This window comes from Nicotiana tabacum, chromosome 2, assembly GCF_000715075.1.
Source record: "Nicotiana tabacum cultivar K326 chromosome 2, ASM71507v2, whole genome shotgun sequence".
NCBI classification, from domain to species: domain Eukaryota; kingdom Viridiplantae; phylum Streptophyta; class Magnoliopsida; order Solanales; family Solanaceae; genus Nicotiana; species Nicotiana tabacum.
The window spans coordinates 12,147,803-12,168,698 of record NC_134081.1 but is presented as its reverse complement, the minus strand read 5'-3'; the positions used below and the strand labels follow the sequence as shown (position 1 = coordinate 12,168,698).

Sequence of the window (20,896 nt, the reverse complement as noted above, 5' to 3'; positions counted from 1 at the left end):
GATACAGTTATAACAAAAAGAAAACACACAAGAGCTGGATGAAGATAGAAATTTGATATTATTCATAGTTCAATAGAAAATAAAAGTACACATACCATAACTGGATGAAATTAAAAATAAAAGCTAACAAAGGGAAAAAAATAACACAAACATAACATAAAAACTAATTAATTTCAACCGGATCTTCAGGAGTTCCTTGTCCTTTCACTTGCACTTCGAAGACACAAACAATTGTGCAATTTCAATCAACTCAAATTTAGCGACACAACCTCGCTTGATATCATTCCCCACCACAAAAAATTTTCAGCCGTCTTTGAGCCATCTTCGTTCACCAATAGTCATTCCTACAAACCACTCTTTGCCACCATATTGAAGAAGCACGGTGTTATTTATTTCAGGAAGATGCTTGTAGATTCGTTTTGGAATATGCTGCAAACAGAAGAAAAAATCATTAGTAATAACTTTTAACCCTAAAATATATAGCACAAAGACACACTGCCGGAGGCATCAAAAAACTTACTGATGCATATAGTAATCTGAAGTTAAGGCATAAAAAATAATAGTAAGAAACTCATTTAGCCCAAATCCCCCCCCCCCCCCCCCATAAAAAAGCCACACTGCCGGAGGTTATAAAAAAAATTCATTTACCAGATAGTCTTGCTAAATGTATGAATCTTTCATAAGCACTTCAAATGTTGGATAATGCTCTTCCTCGTTATCATCAGAAGAGGGGTAAGATAGAGATCGTTTGGGAGAGCTGGTCCATAGCTGCTTATGAGTTTACTGCTTTATCTATATTTCTATTGTCTTGGTGGGTGAATGTGTATTTGTGTAAGAGTGTGTGTTTATGTCTTTAGGGTTGTGTGGGTGAATGTGTATATATACACGGCCAACCGTTCAAAAAGGCATATTTGACTATAAAGTTTAGTAAAATGCATATTTGGAACCTAATTAAAATGTGTATTTTGCATATTTAGTCCCCTTGTACTAGTCAATTGACACCAATCGTTGTACTTTGGGATATAATTAGCAATTTAATTATGAAATATTAATGAATTAAGCATCCCTGTGTAATGTTCATTATGACCTCAATTGTTAAATTATTTAATTCAAATCATAATAATAAGTATATATTAATAGTAACAATATAATTCCATTTACTAAGGTTGTAGTCATATACTACGCTAATATTAATTACATTGTTGCGCTTTATAGTTATATTGATCATCTATATAATAACCAAAATATAATTTCGTTCTTAAGGTCATACGTATCGGCCACTATTTATTCATAGCAAACCATATAATGCCATTTACTAAGGTTGTAGTCATGTACTACGCTAATATTAATTACATCGTTGCGCTTTATAGTTATATTGACCGTCTATATAATAGCCAATATATAATTTCGTTCATTAAGGTCATACGTATCGGCCACTAGTTATTCATAGCAAACCATATAATTCCATTTACTAAGGTTGTAGTCATATACTACGCTAATGTTAATTACATTGTTGTACTTTATAGTTATATTGACCGTCTATATAATAGCCAATATATAATTTCGTTCATTAAGGTCATACGTGTCGGCACTATTTGTTCATAGCAACAATTACTATTCCATTTACTAAGGTTGTACTCATATACTATGCTAATGTTAATTACATTGTTGCGCTTTATAGTTATATTGACCGTCTATATAATAGCCAATATATAACTTCATTCATTAAGGTCATACGTATCGGCCACTAGTTATTCATAGCAAATCATATAATTCCATTTACTAAGGTTGTAGTCATATACTACGCTAATGTTAATTACATTGTTGCGCTTTATAGTTATATTGATCGTTTATATAATAGCCAATATATAATTTCGTTCATTAAGGTCATACGTATCGGCCACTAGTTATTCATAGCAAATCATATAATTCCATTTACTAAGGTTGTAGTCATATACTACGCTAATGTTAATTACATTGTTGCGCTTTATAGTTATATTGATCGTCTATATAATAGCCAATATATAATTTCGTTCATTAAGGTCATACGTATCAGCCACTATTTATTCATAGCAAATCATATAATGCCATTTACTAAGGTTGTAGTCATATACTACGCTAATGTTAATTACATTATTGCGCTTTATAGTTATATTGACCATCTATATAATAGCCAATATATAATTTCGTTCATTAAGGTCATACGTATCAGCCACTATTTATTCATAGCAAATCATATAATTCTATTTACTAAGGTTGTAGTCATATACTACGTTAATATTAATTACATTGTTGCGCTTTATAGTTATATTGACCGTCTATATAATAGCCAAAATATAATTTCGTTCATTAAGGTTATATGTATCGGCCACTATTTATTCATAGCAACTATTACTAGTCCATTTACTAAGGTTGTAGTCATATACTACGCTAATGTTAATTACATTATTGTGCTTTATAGTTATATTGACCGTCTATATAATAGCCAATATATAATTTCGTTCATTAAGGTCATACGTATCGGCCACTAGTTATTCATAGCAAACCATATAATTCCATTTACTAAGGTTGTAGTCATATACTACGCTAATGTTAATTGTCGTGATGGCGCCTATCGTGGAACTAAGAAAGCCGACTCATTTCCAAAACAAACCGATATTTTCATTTCAAAGATAATGCCAAGGCTATTTAACATAAAAACCTTCGTAAAGTAGTTCAAATCAAAACAAAAGTGCGGAAAAGAAAAGCCCGACATCGGGGTGTCACTAGTCATGAGTATCTACTATAATTTGTCTGACAATATCGAGACTAACATAGTCTGGAAAATATCTAAATACAACTAAAGAAAGATAAGAGGGAGAAGAGCAGGGTGATCGCCAGGCAGCTACCTTGCTATCCTCGAGAAAATCTACAACCGGAATAGTCAACAGCCGCTACCGTGTCCAGATACGCCTGGATCTACACACAAGGTGCAGGGAGTAACGTGAGTATGCCAACTCAGTAAGTAACGACAGTAAATAAAGACTGAGAAGTAGTGACGAGCAATAATGCAAGTAAAGTTCATATCACAAAAATTCAGTAAAATATAGCATGCTTTTAAAACCCGAGTTTGAATCAAATAAGTTCTTTAAAATCCAATTCCAGTAAAATCATTTAAAGACATCTTTCAACAATTTTCAAACAATGGCTCAATGCAAAGGTGAGCAAAAATAATGAAATCATAATCAGCCCCTCGGGCAACATCACTCATATACAGCCCTTCGGGCAAACCTCACAATTACTCGTATACAACCCCTCGGAAAGACCTCACCATCACTCATGCCTCCAAGTCACTCAGCACTCGGCACTCATACTCAATAGGTACTTGCGCTCACTGGGGGTGTGTACAGACTCCGGAGGGGCTCCTTCAGCCCAAGCGCTATATCAAGTCAATCATGGCATAAATCAATGAGGCCCTCGGCCTATATCAAACATGCTACAGCGTGCAGCCCGATCCCATAAATATCCTCACAAATCAGGACCTCGGCCTCACTCAGTTATAAACCTCTCCTGCCTCTCAGGCTCTTAGAAAACAAAGTATTCAGCCCAAACAACATTTATATGATGCATCAAAATAGAGTAATAGAGACAGAGTTATGCTGTAAATATGTATAAACATGACTGAGTATAGATTTTTTAATCAAAAACAATGAGAGGATAGCAAGAAAAGATCTCTAAGGGTCCAAACAACACTGGCATAAGGCCTAAACATCGCATCCAGCCTGATTTACAAAAATTCTTTCTAAAACACATAAGAATCACATAGTTTCAACAAAATATTCAACTTTACAGTTAATACAGGACGGACCAAGTCACAATCCTCAACGGTGCACGCCCACACGCCCGTCACCTAGCATGTGCGCCACCTTCAAATAGTAAAATGATACAAAATTTCGGGGTTTCATACCCTCAGGACCAGATTTACAATCGTTACTTACCTTAATCTAAGCAAATCACTACTCCGCAATGCCCTTGCCTCTCGAACCGGCCTCCGAACGTCCCGAATCTAGCCACAAGCAGTACAATACCATTAATATATGCTAAAGGAATCAATTCCACAAGAAAAATACCAAATTATAGCCGAAATCCGAAATCGGCTCAAACCCGGCCCCCGGGCCCACATCTCAAAATCCGACAAAGGTCACAAAACCCGAAAGCCCATTCACTCACGAGTCTAACCATACTAAATTTACTCAAATCCTACAACAAAATCCCCTTCAAAACCTCAAAATTCCATCTCAAGAACTCTTCCACTTTTCCCCCAATATTTCACCCCAAATCACAATTTGGATGATAAAAATCAAGATATAATCATGGAATTTAACCAAAATCAAGTGAGAAACACTTACCCCCAATCAACTCTCTGAAAATCCCTTCAAAAAATGCCTAAATCCGTGGTCTCTAGCTCAAAATATGAAAAATGGGTTCAAACCCTCGATTTTGAAATTTAACACTGCCTACCCAGATTTCTTCTTCGCGAACGCGAACTCCCTCTCGCGTTCGCGTAGACCAACTAAGACTGCCTCTCCGCTTTACTCTTCGCGAACATGACAATTGCCTCACGAACGTGATGCCTTACCAGATCAACCTTTACGAACGCGACCCTCACCTCGCGAACGCATAGACCAAGGACCAAGGGTCCCCAACAGCCTTACTCCTCTTCGCGAACGCGACACCACTCACGCGTTCGCGATGCACACACGACCCTACCCTTCGCGTTCGCGTCCTCACCTTTGCGAACGCGTAGAACAAAAATTCACTATCTCAGAAACACTCTTCGTGAAAGCGAGGCCCTTCTCGCGAACGCGTAAGAGGAAACCAGAACCAAAATACAACAACATATCAGTTATCTCACCAAGGCCAAAAATGACCCGTTAACCACCCGAAACTCACCCGAGTCCATTGGGACCTCAACCAAACATGCCAACAAGTCATATAACCCCATGCGAACTTAGTCGAACCTTTGAATCACTCAAAACAATATCAAAATACCAAATTACCCTCGGATTCAAGCCTAAGAACTTTTAGACTTCCAAATTGCCGAAACCCGCTAAACCACGTCCGAATGACCTCAAATTTTACACACAAGTCAAAAATAACACCACGAACCTATTCCAACTTCTGGAATTCCATTCCGACCCCGATATCAAAATTTCCACTACCGACCAAAATTGCCAAAATTCTAACTTTCGCCAATTCAAACTTAATTCTACCATGGGCCTCCAAATCTCATTCCGAACGCGCTCCCATGTCCAAAATTACCTAACAGAAGCATCAAAATTCAAATCCGAGGTCGTTTACACATAAGTCAATGTCTGGTTGACATTTCCAACTGAAACTTCTACTTTAGAGACTAAGTGTCTCAATTCACTCCAAAACCACTCCAGACCCGATCCAACTAACCCGATATATCATAATATAGCTGAAATGCATAAAAGGAAGCAGAAATGGGGAAAATGGGGCTATAACTCTCGAAATAACCGGTCGGGTCGTTACAACCTCCCCCTCTTAAATAACCGTTCGTCCTCGAACGGGTCTAGAAATATACCTGGAGTCTCAAATAGGCATGGATATCTACTCCGCATCTCCCGCTCGGTCTCCAAGGTAGCCTCCTCCACAGGCTGACCTCTCCACTGCACCTTCACTAAAGCTATATCCTTTGACCTCAACTTTCGAACCTGCCGATCCAAAATGGCCACCGGCTCCACATCATAAGTCATATCGCCCTCCAACTGAACCGTGCTGAAGCCCAAAAAATGGGACAGATCTCCAATATACTTCCGGGGCATGGAAACATGAAACGCTAGATGCACACTCGACGAGCTGGATGGCAAGGCAAGCTTATAAGCCACCTCCCCTATCCTCTGAAGCACCTCAAAAGGCCCAATAAACTGGGGGCTCAACTTGCCCCTCTTCCCAAATCTCATAACACCCTTCATGGTGATACCTTCAGCAAAACCTTCTCCCCAACCATAAAAGACACATCACAGACCTTCCTGTCCGCGTAGCTCTTCTGCCTAGACTGCGTTGTGCGAAGCCGCTCCTGAATCAATTTCACCTTATCTAATGCATCCTGGACCAAGTCTGTACCCAAGAGCCTAGCCTCACCCGGTTCAAACCATCCTACTGGATATCTACACCTCCTCTCATATAAAGCCTCGTACGAAGCCATCTGAATGCTCGACTGATAACTGTTGTTATATGCAAACTCCGCGAGCGGCAGAAACTGATCCCATGAACCCCCAAAGTTAATGACACAAGTGTGCAACATGTCTTCCAATATCTGAATAGTGCGCTCGGACTGCCCGTCCATCTGATGGTGAAAAGGTATGCTCAACTCAACCTGAGTACCCAACTCTCGCTGCACGACCCTCCAAAACTGCGATGTGAACTGAGTACCTCTATCTGAAATGATGGAAACTGGGACACCATGCAGGTGAACAATCTCTCGAATATAAATCTTGGCCAACTGCTCTGAAATGTAAGTAGTACCAAATGAATGAAGTGTGCGGACTTAGTCAGCCGATCCACAATCACCCAAATAGCATCGAACTTCCTCGAAGTCCGTGGGAGCCCAACTACGAAGTCCATGGTGATTCGCTTCCACTTCCACTCTAGGATCTCTAACCTCTGAAGCAAGCCACCCGGTCTCTGATGTTCATACTTAACCTGCTGACAGTTGAGACACCGAGCCACAAACCCAACTATATCCTTCTTTATCCGCCTCCACCAATAGTACTGTCTCAAATCTTGGTACATCTTCATGGTACCCGGATGAATAGAATACCGCGAGTTGTGGGCCTCCTCAAGAATCAACTCCCGAAGCCCATCCACATTGGGCACACATATCCGGCCCTGCATCCTCAACACGCCATCATCACCAATAGTCACATCTCTGGAATCACCTCGTTGAACCCTGACCTGGAGAACGAGCAAGTGGGGCTCATCATACTGACGCTCCCTGACATGGTCATAAAGAGAAGACCTGGAGACCACACAAGCCAATACCTGACTCGGCTCCGAAATATCCAATCTGACAAGCTGGCCTGCTAGGGCCTGAACATCCAATGCCAAGGGTCTCTCTGTTGCTGGGAGATACGCTAAACTCCTTAAACTCTCCGCCCGGCGACTCAAGGCATCGGCCACCATATTGGCCTTCCCCGGATGGTACAAAATAGTGATATCATAGTCCTTGAGAAGCTCTAACCATCTCCGCTAACGCAAATTAAGATCCTTCTGCTTAAACAGATGTTGCAGACTCCGGTGATCAGTATAGATCTCATAATGAACCCCATACAAATAATGACGCCAAATCTTCAAGGCGTGAATAATAGCTTCTAACTCAAGATCATGGACAGGATAGTTCTTCTCATGTGTCTTCAACTGGCGAGAGGCATAGGCAATCACTCTACCCTCCTGCATCAAAACACATCTAATGCCTATCCTCGAGGCATCACAATACACGGTATAATAACCTGAAACTGATGGCAGAACTAACACTGGAGCTGTGATCGAAGCAGTCTTGAGCTTCTGAAAGCTCTCCTCACACTCATCCGACCACCTGAATGGAGCACCCTTTTGGGTCAATTTGGTCAAGGGAGATGCAATAGACGAGAAACCCTAAACGAACTGACGGTAATAACCAGTCAAACCAAGAAAGCTCCAAATCTCTGTAGCTAAGGACGGTCTGGGCCAACTCTGAACCGCCTCTATCTTCTTCGGATCGACCTGAATACCCTCACTGGACACCACATGCCCCAAGAATGCTACTGAACCGAGACAAAACTCATACTTGGAGAACTTTGCATAAAGCTTCTCCTCCCTCAATCTCTATAATACAATCCTCAGATGCTGAGCGTGCTCCTCCTGGCTACGAGAGTACATCAGGATGTCATCAATGAATACAATAATGAATGAATCCAAATAGGGCTGGAATACACTGTTCATCAAATGCATGAACGTTGCTGGGGAATTGGTCAGCCCAAAAGACATCACTACGAACTTAAAATGGCCATATCGGGTCCTGAAAGCTGTCTTAAGAATATCTGAATCCCGAATCTTTAGCTGGTGATACCCGGACCTCAAATCAATCTTGGAGAACACCCTCGCTCCTTGAAGCTGGTCAAATAAATTATCAATACGAGGCAAGGGATACTTGTTCTTGACTATGACCTTATTCAATTGCCTGTAATCAATGCACATCCTTATGGAACCATCCTTCTTCTTCACAAATAGAACCGGTGCACCCCAAGGTGACACACTAGGCCGAATAAACCCCTTATCAAGGAGTTCATGAAGCTGCTCTTTCAATTCCTTCAACTCTGCCGGTGCCATACGATATGGTAGGATAGAAATGGGCTAAGTGGCCGGCACCAAATCAATACCAAAGTCAATATCCCTGTCAGGCGGCATGCCCGACAGGTCTTCAGGAAACACATCCGGAAAGTCACGTACCACCGAAACAGAATCAATGGCAGGAGTCTCAGCACTAACATCCCTTACAAATGCCAAATAAGATAGGCAACCCTTCTCAACCATACTCTGAGCCTTCAAATATGAAATTACCCTACTAGGTACATAATCTATAGAACCGCTCCACTCAACCCTCGAAAATTCGGGCATCGCCAATATCACGGTCTTAGCGTGACAATCTAGAACATCATGACATGGAGATAACCAATCCACACCCAATATCACATTAAAGTCAACCATACTGAGCAGCAAAAAATCCACTCGGGTCTTCAGACCCACAATAGTCACCATACATGACTGATATACATAATCCATAATAATAGTATCACCCACAGGAGTAGATACATGAACAGGTGAAACTAAAGACTCACGGGGCATATCCAGAAAATGAGCAAAATACGAGAAAATATATGAATAAGTAGAACTAGGGTCAAATAACACAAAGGCATCTCTGTGGAAAACTGAGACAATACCTATAATCATAGCGTCGGAAGCAGTAACATCTGGCCTAGAAGGAAGAGCATAGAAACGGGCCTGACCAACACCTGATCAACCTCCCCCTCTAGAGCGACCCCTAGCTGACTGACCTCCACCCCTATCTGGCTGGGCGGGTGGTGAAGTAACTGGTGCTGAAGTCGATGGCTGACTCCTCTACTGAGGTGGACCCCCATGACCATGAGGACACTACCTCCATATTTGCCCAAACTCCCCACACTCAAAACAACCCCCTGATGCTGGAGACGATGACTGAACGGGACATCTAGCACCGGGATAACTGGTAGAAGAACCTGGCATGGAGGAGCCCTGAACTGACGGAGCACGGGACGAACTCTAGGTTGGGAGGGCACTGAGTGATGAGTGGCCCTGATGAGAACTGTGAGAACCATGGATCGATGATGCACCACGGTGAACTGAGCTGGCTGGCTGAGCATGCCTGAATGGATGGCCTCTGTCGTGTTGGAACTGACCCCCATAAGGAGCACCACTAAATCCTCCTTGTCCTCGAGGACTCTTAACCTCCCTCTCAACCCTCTACTAACCGCGAACCATCTCAATCTTTCGAGCAATGTTGACAACCTCATCAAAGGTAGCACCAGATACTCTCTCTGGTCATAAGAAACCGAAACTGAAAATCGAGGCCATCTATAAACCTCATGATCCTCTCTCGGTCTGTGGGAACCAACCAGATCGCATGACGGGCCAAGTCGTAGAACCGCATCTCATACTGCGTCACAAACATATCACCCTGATGAAGCTGCTCAAACTGTCTGCGTAGCTCCTCTCTGCGGGACTGAGGTACAAACTTCTCTAGAAAGGGAACAGAGAACTGCTGCCAAGAAAGGGGTACTGTGCCAACCGGCCTACGCCTCTCGTAAGCCTCCCACTAACTAAATGCATCCCCAGAGAACTGGAAAGTAGTAAATGAGACCCCACTGGTCTCCAGAATACCTGCTGTCCGGAGCATCCTCTGACACTTATCTAAGAAACTCTGTGCATCCTCACCCTTTGCACTACTGAAAGATGGAGGCTGGAGTCTCCCAAACCTCTCCAATCTATGCTGCTCATCCTCAGGCATAACAGGAACTACATATTCCTGAGCAGCTACAACCGGCTGGGCTGGTGGCCCCCGGTGTCTGAAGCCCCTGAACAACCTGCTCTGGTGTGCGAGCGGTGGGAGTCTGAGTGTCTTCCCTGGCCTGAGAAGTGGTTGCGGCCATCGAGATAGAGACCGCCTGAGCAAGGCTGGTACATGCTGCCAGAATCTAAGTTATGGCCTCCTGAATGTGTGGAATCACAATAGGCACACGTGGTGCCTGAGCTGGTGCATCAACAACTGGAATCTGATCCTGATCTGGGGCAACTGGTGGGTCTGCAGGTACTGCCCTACCTACTGTGCGGGCTACACCTCTACCCCTACCGCGACCTCGGCCTCTTGCGGCCCTGACTGGTGGTACTGGTGGCTGTCCATCCTGACCGGTAGTACGAGTCCTCACCATCTGTGAGAGAATGAAACAATAAAAGTTTAGTTACTAGAATCAACAGATTCGCACGACAAGAATTCAAGAATGTGAGATTTCCTAAAGGTTCTGCAGCCTCTCGAAGATAAGTACAGACGTCTCCGTACCGATCCGCAAGACTCTACTAAACCCGCTCATGACTCGTGAGACCTATGTAACCTAGGCTCTGATACCAACTTGTCACAACCCAAACTAACCCTGTCGTGATGGCGCCTATCGTGGAACAAGGCAAGCCGACTCATTTCCAAAACAAACCGATATTTTCATTTCAAAGATAATGCCAAGGCTATTTAACATAAAAACCTTTGTAAAGTAGTTCAAATCAAAACAAAAGTGCGGAAAAGAAAAGCCCAACATCGGGGTGTCACTAGTCATGAGCATCTACTACAATTTGTCTGATAATATCGAGACTAACATAGTCTGGAAAATAGCTAAATACAACTAAAGGAAAATAAGAGGGAGAAGAGCAGGGATGCGATCTCCAGGCAACTACCTTGCTATCCCCGAGAAAATCTGCAACCAAAATAGTCAACAGCCGCTACCGTGTCCAGATACACCTAGATCTGCACATAAGGTGCAGGGAGTAACGTGAGTGCGCCAACTCAGTAAGTAACAACAGTAAATAAAGACTGAGAAGTAGTGACGAGCAATAATGCAAGTAAAGTTCATATCACAAAAATTCAGTAAAATACAGCATGCTTTTAAAACCCGAGTTTGAATCAAATCAGCTCTTTAAAATCAAGTTCCAGTAAAATCATTTAAAGACATCTTTCAACAGTTTTCAAACAAAGGCTCAATGCAAAGGTGAGCAAAAATAATGAAATCATAATCAGCCCCCCGGGCAACATCACTCATATACAGCCCATCGGGCAAACCTCACAATCACTCGTATACAGCCCCTCAGGCAGACCTCAACCATCACTCATGCCTCCCAGTTACTCAGCACTCGGCACTCGCACTCAATAGGTACATGATCTCACTGGGGGTGTGTACAGACTCCGGAGGGGCTCCTTCAGCCCAAACGCTATATCAAGCCAATCATGGCATAAATCAATGAGGCCCTTGGCCTATATCAAACATGCTATGGCGTGCAGCCCGATCCCATAAATATACTCACAAATCAGGTCCTTGGCCTCACTCAGTCATAAACCTCTCCAGCCTCTCGGGCTCTCAGAAAACAAAGTATTCAACCCAAACAACATTTATATGATGCATCAAAATAGAGTAATAGAGACTGAGTTATGTTGTAAATATGTATAAACATCACTGAGTATAGATTTTTCAATCAAAAACAATGAGAGGATAGCAAGAAAAGACCTCTAAGGGTCCAAACAACACTGGCTTAAGGCCTAAACACGGCATATAGTTTTAGCAAAATATTCAACTTTACAGTTGATACGGGACGGACCAAGTCACAATCCCCAACGGTGTACACCCATCACCTAGCATGTGCGCCACCTCCAAATAGTAAAATGATACAAAATTTCGGGGTTTCATACCCTCAGGACCAGATTTACAATCGTTACTTACCTCAATCCGAGCAAATCACTACTCCGCAATGACCTTGCCTCTCGAACCAGCCTCCGAGCGTCCCAAATCTAGCCACAAGCAGTACAATACCATTAATATGTGCTAAAGGAATCAATTCCACAAGAAAAATACCAAATTATAGCTGAAATCCGAAATCGGCTCAAACTTGGCCCCCGGGCCCACATCTCGAAATCCGACAAAGGTCACAAAACCTGAAAGCCCATTCACTCACGAGTCTAACCATACTAAATTTACTCAAATCCTATAACAAAATCCCCTTCAAAACCTCAAAATTCCATCTCAAGAACTCTTTCACTTTTCCCCCAATTTTTCACCCCAAATCACAATTTGGATGATAAAAATCAAGATATAATCATAGAATTTAATCAAAATCAAGTGAGAAGCACTTAACCCAATCAACTCCCTCAAAATCCCTTCAAACATCGCCTAAATCCGTGGTCTCTAGCTCAAAATATGAAAATTGGGTTCAAACCCTAGATTTTGAAATTTAACACTGCCTGCCCAGATTTCTTCTTCGCGAACATGAACTCCCTCTCGTTCGCGTAGAACAACTAAGACTGCCTCTCCGCTTTACTCTTCGTAAATGCGACAATTGCCTTGCGAAAGAGATGACTTGCCAGATCAACCTTCGCGAACACGACCCTCACCTCGTGAACGCGTAGACCAAGGACCTGTGGTCCCCAACAGCCTTACTCCTCTTCGCGAACACGACACCACTCATGCGTTCGCGATGCACACATGGCCCTACCCTCCGCGTTCGCGTCCTCACCTTCGAGAATGCTTAGAACAAAAATTCACCATCTCAGAAACACTCTTCACGAACACGAAGCCCTTCTCGCGAACGCGTAAGAGGAAACTAGAACCAAAATACAGCAATAGATCAGCTATCTCACCAAGGCCAAAAATGACTCGTTAACCACCCGAAACTCACCCGAGTGCCTCGGGACCTCAACCAAACATGCTGACAAGTCATATAACTCCATCTGAACTTAGTTGAACCTTCGAATCACTCAAAACAACATCAAAATACCAAATTACCCTCGGATTCAAGCCTCAGAACTTCTAGACTTTCAAATTTCACCAATGATGTCGAAACATGCTAAACCACGTCCGAATGACCTCAAATTTTACACACAAGTCAAAAATAAAACCACAAACCTATTCCAATTTTCGAAATTTTATTCCGACCTCGACATCAAAATTTTCACTACCGACCAAAATCTCCAAAATTCTAACTTTCGCCAATTCAAACCTAATTTTACCACGGGCCTCCAAATTTCGTTCCAAACGCGCTCCCAAGTCCAAAATCACCTAACGGAGTTAACGAAACTATTAAAATTCAAATCCAAAGTCGTTTACATATAAGTCAATATCCGGTTGACTTTTCCAACTTAAGCTTCTGCTTTAGAGACTAAATGTCTCAATTCACTCTGAAACCACTCCGGACCCAAACCAATTAACTCGATATATCATATTATAGCTAAAAAGCACAAAAGGAAGCAGAAATAGGGAAAACGGGGCTATAACTCTCGAAACGACCGGCCGGATCGTTACATAGTCACATACTACGCTAATGTTAATCATATAAGTTAACCTACATTTCCTACTCTACAAAAATCATAAATACTCTAAATATGAATGCTAACGGATGGATTGAAGAGGATTTCTATCCATGGTTTAGGATGAAAGTGCCCAGATCGTACATCAAGCGCGATGATCTGGTAAATTCACTTTTTTTCTTTTTTTAGTTTACATGATATGATTTTTTACCCTATCTTTCCATTACATTTGTGCAGTACCTTCCAAAGAGTATCTGTGACTATCTTCCTCCTAGTTCAATTAAAACAATACATTAATATAATGGGAAGGAGTGGAATGTGACTCTAACAGGTGTTGTTTGAAGAAGACTCGTTAAGGGGTGGAAATAATTTATTGTCGACAGCAATCTGAAGAAAGGAAGTGTTCTTCTTTTTGAACTTGCTGAGGCTACATCAACGGCTGTGATATTCGTTGTTGAAGTGCTAGGAACATCTAATGCTTAGCTTTTTCAATTTTTTTCATTAAGGTTATGTAGTGACTGTGTTCTACCCTTGTCATTAAAATATTTATGGATTAATATGATTTTCTTATAATATTGTTTGTTATTTTTCCTTGTATTATTGTTATACTTATTTATTTTAAGAAGACTGGAAATATTGTCTGTGATTTTTGCTTGTTATACTTTTTTTATGTTTATGAAAATTATTTTATACATTTAGTATAAGGAAGAAAATGACTAAAATCTAAACTACTGGGAAGATGACTGGAAATTACAAGTCCTCCTCTTCTTTCGGATATAATAGAACCTAAAACAAGAGTGTGAAACATTAAAAAATTTAAAAAAAACTCTTAAAAATCTTAATACAATTTGGTCATAGAGAATTGGAAAAGTCATCACAAATAACGAAAAATTATAATAATTAGTGATTTTAAGTATTGGAGACCGAAATATTAAATACAATTCAATCACCTCTAGACTCTTCGGATCAAAACAAAAGGGAAAGAACAATTTTCCAAAAAAAAATGTTGCAGCCAAGTTTTGAACCTTGGCAGCGTATGAAAGGGAAAGAACTTAGAGAGTTGATCAACTAGAGGGTCTATCGGCATTTCTGATTGGAGCATTTCTGATTGGATTCAATATTACAAATACCTTTATTAGTGAGTTGATAAAAAAAAAGAATGTGGGTACTTGTTTCGAACCCAGGCAGCAAAGGTTTAGAGTTCAACACGATAAAATTTTGGCATCGAACAAATGCTTTCTGCACTCTCTTTATTAGAACAATTTTATTTCAAGTATTGAAGTTAGAATACAACGTAACTAATCCAAAATCATGGGGAGAGATAGCAAAAATAATGCAGTAGCTAATATGCCATTAAAACCAAACAAACACTATAAGAAAAAATGATATGTTTAAGTTTCATAAATCATTAAACAACAAACTTTATACAAAACAAGCAAAATTTCTTCAAAATCAAAAACATCCTGGATCAAATAAAACAACAATGCAATTAGGCCCATTGAGAACTCCAAGTTTCAGCAATATTCTTTATCAAATATTATAGTTCCAAGTCTGGTTCGGTATTGTAACGACCCGGCCGGTCGTTTCGAGAGTTATAGCCCTGTTTCCCCCATTTCTACTTCTTTTGTGCTTTACAACTGTATTATGTCCTACCGGGTTGGTTGGTTTGGGTCCAGAGTGATTTCGGAGTGAATTGAGATACTTAGTCTCTTAATTGGAAACTTAAGTTGGAAAAAGATGACCGGATGTCGACTTGTGTGTAAATAAACTCGGATTTGAATTTTGATGGTTCTGTTAGCTCCGTTAGAGATTTTGGACTTAGGAGCGTGTCCGAAATATAATTTGGAGGTCCGTAGTAGAATTAGGCTTGAATTGGCAAAAATTAGAATTTTGGCATTTTGGCCGGCAGTGGAAATTTTGATATCGGGGTCGGATTGGATTTTCGGAACTTGGATTAGGTTCGTGGTGTCATTTTTGACTTGTGTGTAAAATTTGAGGTCAATTGGACGTGGTTTGGTAGGTTTCGGCGTCGTTGTGGAATTCTGAAGTTTAGAAGTTCTTTAGGCTTGAATCCGGGTGTAATTTGGTGTTTTGATATTGTTTTGAGGGATTCGAAGGTTTGACTAAGTTCGTATCGGTTTATCGGACTTGTTGGTATAATTGGTTGAGGTCCCGGAGGCCTTGGGGTGATTTCGGGTGGTTAACGGCCTAAAGGGAGTTAAGGAAATGCAGTTGAAGCTGCTGCTACAGGTGTAACCGCAGGTGCGAGTATGCAGAAGCGAAGAAGAGCCGCAGATGCAGCCAAGAAGGAGTTGGGCAGGAGCCGCAGGTGCGAAGATTTTTCCGCACCTGCGAGGGTTGCAGATGCGGGCAGCTGGGCATAGGTCCGAAGGATGGTCGCAGGTGCGATGAATTCCCTCACCTGCGATACGCGCAGATGCGGTCTTGGGGCCGCAGGAGCGAGGTTAGGACTTTTAAGTGAAATCCGCACCTGCGATGGAATTTTCGCAGGTGCGGCGTCGCAGAAGTGACAAGAGGACCGTATGTGCGATATTTCTGGGCAGAAAAACATCAGCTCGAGGGTTGGACTTTGATTTTCGATTTTGGACTTGAGAAGCTCGGGAGAGAGGCGATTTTTCGAGGATTTTCAAGAAAAATATTGGGGTAAGTAATTCTAACCCGGATTGGTCTAAATTTCGTGAATCTATGGCTTTCTCTATCATCTAATTAAGTATTTGAGTTGTAAATTTGGGGGAAAATGGTAGAAACTTCACATGCTAAATTTTGAGTTTTGGAAGATAATTCGAGTAATTCTTGTATGGTTGAACTCGTGAGTGGACTGGTGTTCATATTTTGTGACTTTTATCAGATTTCAAGACGTGGGCCCCGGGGGGGTTGAGCCGATTTCGGCTTTTGGGCTATATTTTAGTAGTTTTCTTGTAGAATTGATCCTTTTAGCCAATATTGATTATCTCGTACTTCTTATGGCTAGATTCGGGGCGTTTGGAGATTGATTCGAGAGGCAAGGGCATTTTGGAGTAGGATTTCTACGTTATTGAGGAAAGTAACAGTTTTAAATCTGGTTTTGAGGATATGAAACCCCGAGGATTGGTATGATGTGAGTGTTTGGAGGTGGCGGGTGTATGAGCGTGCACCGTGAGGGATTGTGACTTGGTCCGTCCCGTGAGACTGTAAAGTCGAATAGCCATTGTTATTACTTATTTTTCCTTGTCTTTGAGCAATTGACTGCCTTTTATGTTAGAAACCATGCTTAGGCCAGATTCGGGTCTTTGAGCAATTGACTGCTAATTGCTGTCTTGTACTCAGTCACAGTCCTATGTGTGTGTTATATCTTTGTTCCCTCTCATTTCTTGTTGATACTTGTTGTATTCTCTGTTTGGGCTGGTTATTATGATATTCTGTGAGCCCAAGGGGCTGGAAAGGTTAGTGACTGAGATAGGGCCTGAGTGTCGAGCTGTGAACTATGTAAGGGTATATGGATCGGATTGCACGCCGTAACGAGTCTTGTGGCTATTTATGGACTGTGGATTGGGTTGCATGTCGCAACGAGCCTTATGGCTACTTATATGATTGGATCGGGTTGCACGCCGCAACGATATAGCGCTTGGGCTGGAAGGAGCCCCTCTGGAGTCTGTACACCCCCAGTGAGCACAAGTACCTATTGAGAGTGTGTATTGAGGGCTGAGAGCCAAGAGTATGAGCTGATGAGATGAGTTGAGTGACTGCTTCCTTGAAAGGCTGTACTTGCTTTTATTTATTGTTGCACTTAGTTTCTATCTAATTTTGTTGTGAAATTTCTGGAAGATTCATATCTGTTTTACTTGAGCTCGAACTGATTTGACTTATACCACCGGATTTGAAAGAATGTTCACTCTTTACTAAAAGCTTTCGAAATGATCTGCATTATTATAGTTCGTCACTGCTTCTCAGTTCCTTATTTAATTCTGTTACTTGCTGAGTTAGATTTACTCATGTTATACCCTGCACTTTATGTGCAGATCCAGGTGTGTACGGTTCTGGCGGTCACTGAGTTCGTACGCGGGCTGATTATCGGAAACTTACTAGGTAGCTACCGGCGTCCGCAGTCCTGTATTGGTGACTTCACAATGATACAATTTCCTTAGTTGTGTCTTGAAACATTCATACACTGTACGTGTATAACACTGAATTACCTGCTCCTCCCACTTGAACAATGACTCACACACAATTTGAAAGTCCTTTGACCTGTATTCCGCTTTCAACTCTTTCTCATGCTTAGCTCTTATAGCTAACTCATACTGGTGAACAAACATCCTAAGAGTGTTTTGACGGGTAATATATCCATCAAAGAACGCATGCATCCCCTCACTTCTTTGCGTAGATAGCATACCAGCCCAAAAATATACATCAAGGTACACAGGAACCCATTTTTCCTTCTTAGAGTAAAACTTGTTGAACCAATTCCGTGTATGCAAATTATACTTTGCGATATATTTTGTCCATTTTCTCTCAAAAACTTCAACAGTAATGCTATCAAGGACCATGGATTTAAATTCTCCACGTGCAATTTTAGAAGGACGAACACCACTTAAGTAAAGAGGCAACTTTGAAAATATATGCCAAATACAATACCTATGTATTGTATGTGGCATCACTTCAGCAATGGCTGGCTTAATGCTCTGACACTGGTCAGTTATGATCGCATCTGGATGAACATTTCCCATGGCATCAAGCCAAGTTCTAAAAACCAATTTATAACTATTGATATCTTCATGAGACATGAGAGCACATCCCAGTAAGATGGACTGTCTATGGTGATTGATGCCAACAAATGTAGCACATGGCATATTATATCGATTCACAAGGTACGTCGTATCAAAGCATATCGCATCATGGAATTGCTCCCATACCACATTTCGCAGCCTACCAATATTATCAACGTCTATTGAATAGAAAAACTCCATATCCTTAACTTGCATTTCACGAAAAAAGTTGAGCAGTGACTGTGCGTCCCCTTCTTGCATTTCAAAATTCCTACTCTTTAAAATAAAATTTCTACAATCTTTTGGAGTGCAACCCAAATTTTGCAGTCCACCACGTTGAACCTCAGCAAGTCTAATATTCTTGGAGGGTGTAATGCCAGATCGATCGTGAGCTACAAGATCCCTCTTCAAAGAATAAAAAACGGACCTATGTCTAGTCATCAGGCGCGATATGGAAGGAAGAAAATCATGATTGTGATCGTGAACAACCTTAGAGACGCGCCAACAACCAGAATCATCCAAAACAACAGTGAGCCTAGCTTTACAATTGTTACTCTTGGTGGTAAACTTGGTTTTGCGAATCCTAGCCCTATCACAACAATAAGTTATGTACCTGGCAGTGTCACCACCCTTCTTGTTGGAATTTCGTTTGACGATGGAGAATCCTTTTAATCGTGCATGTTCTTTGTAGAATGCAAACAAATAATCGTTATCTCTAAATCGAATTCCAGAGATTGGACCTACAACCATATCATCTTCAGTGAATTCATTCTCCATTTCCTGATCAACATCACATAACTCTAACTCATTTCCTAAAAATTACTCCTCATTATCGTCAGCTTCTCCATAATATTCTTCATCGGGTTCTTCATTATCATCATCTAAGTGCACAGCATTGTTGAAACTGCCGTGAGAATCAACATCGACTCATTCGTATTCATTCAACAAACTGTCATACGATGTCATCCCTAAAGATCTGTACAACTCGTCCCTAACTCGATCAAACCTATTATCTTGGTTCATATTCATGGTTGTTGTATTTGTGTTATGTTCATTTGGATTCATATTTTCTTGCACCACCAAATTTTCTTGGTTTGAATCCATTTTTAGATAAGGAGGAAGTGTCCACTTTGACTTGGTTTGATAAGGAGGAAGTATTGACACTACTAAATCTGATGCTTCTTCCTCCTACTAAATCGTATACCGTATTTTTTTTTAAAGAAAATATAATAATTTGCTATACACATAAAATACAATGGAAATACAATATAATGTAAAGACTCTTCAGCTTCCTCCATATGTGAACATGGATGATTTTCACACAGCTCAATGCTTGGGAATAGGAAGAGCCTCTCCACATTTAATTTTCTGTTTTGGAGGAAAAATTGTAGGGCTAAATAATTAGGAGGTCGTTGATGTAATTTCACCCGTGTGGCCACAGTTGGGTCACAAAAGTGTGGTCGTTTAGCACCTCTCTTGTGTTATTACTAATAGATTATTAGATATTTGTAGTCGAAAATATAAAGAATTTTGGTCATATATGTATCTAATTATATTTTTTGAGCTATAGCTATAATAATCCTAATATCATTAAATATAAGTTATGTCTTCAACACCAACAACAAACTCGACATGTACGAATGCGAAACAGGAATACGAAAATACAACAATAGAACTAATTATGTCTTCAGGTGGTGAATTTATTTTAATTTGATGCTCCAATCAGAAGCGGAGACAGAATTTCAATCTTATGGGTTGTGAATTTTATAACGACGAATTCAAGTGTTAGTGATTCGATTCTAAATTTTATATTTGTACATATTTAATAAATTTTAAATATCAAATACACTATTTAAGCAAAAGCTATTGGGTTCAGCCAAACTCGTAACTTGGCTTGTGCCTCCGCCCCTGGTTCCAATGGAGATAACGTTCATCTTCATCAAATTATATTATAAGGAAAATTTACCTAGCTAATATAAACTTATTTATCATTTTTATTTAAGTTTGTACTTAATTATATTCTATATCCATATTTACCGTTTATGTATAAAACCAATAAAAAAAGATTCCTTAAATTTAGCATCACATTCTCTCTCGTTCACCAACCCCCTCCTAAAAATTAGAATATCATCTATTTTTCAGAAGATTTCACATCCCATTCTCCCCCTCCCCCTCCCCCTCCCCTTCCCCCCACCCCCAATTCTTATCACTCAAAATTAGTACTTCTCTCATAATTATATCAAAATTGTGTGATAGTTGTATCTGGTATAGTAATACCTAAGACAATACATGATACAATACTAAAACCAACTCTATACTTAATCAATCTCTCTCAAAATTGAGATATAAACTCCAAAGTATATTCTCAATCACTTGCAAAAATACCCAATCCAAATAAATCACAAAATTATAAAATCTGAATATCAAATTCAAAGCTTCAAAGCCTTTTAATTTAATATTTAGCAATCATATTAATTTAAATTAATCAACTACT

General features: G+C 40.7%; 1 protein-coding gene across 1 annotated transcript; it reads right to left on the bottom strand.

The window, feature by feature from the left end:
• Positions 1-303: 303 nt before the first annotated feature.
• On the bottom strand, positions 304-19,179 carry LOC107827122 (protein FAR-RED IMPAIRED RESPONSE 1-like). The gene is made up of 2 exons (XM_016654195.1): positions 17,833-19,179; positions 304-429 (listed from the first exon to the last, which is right to left on the bottom strand). The coding sequence occupies exons 1-2, from the start codon at positions 19,177-19,179 to the stop codon at positions 304-306; spliced, it is 1,473 nt and encodes a 490-aa protein (XP_016509681.1).
• Between the last annotated feature and the right edge of the window lie 1,717 nt (positions 19,180-20,896).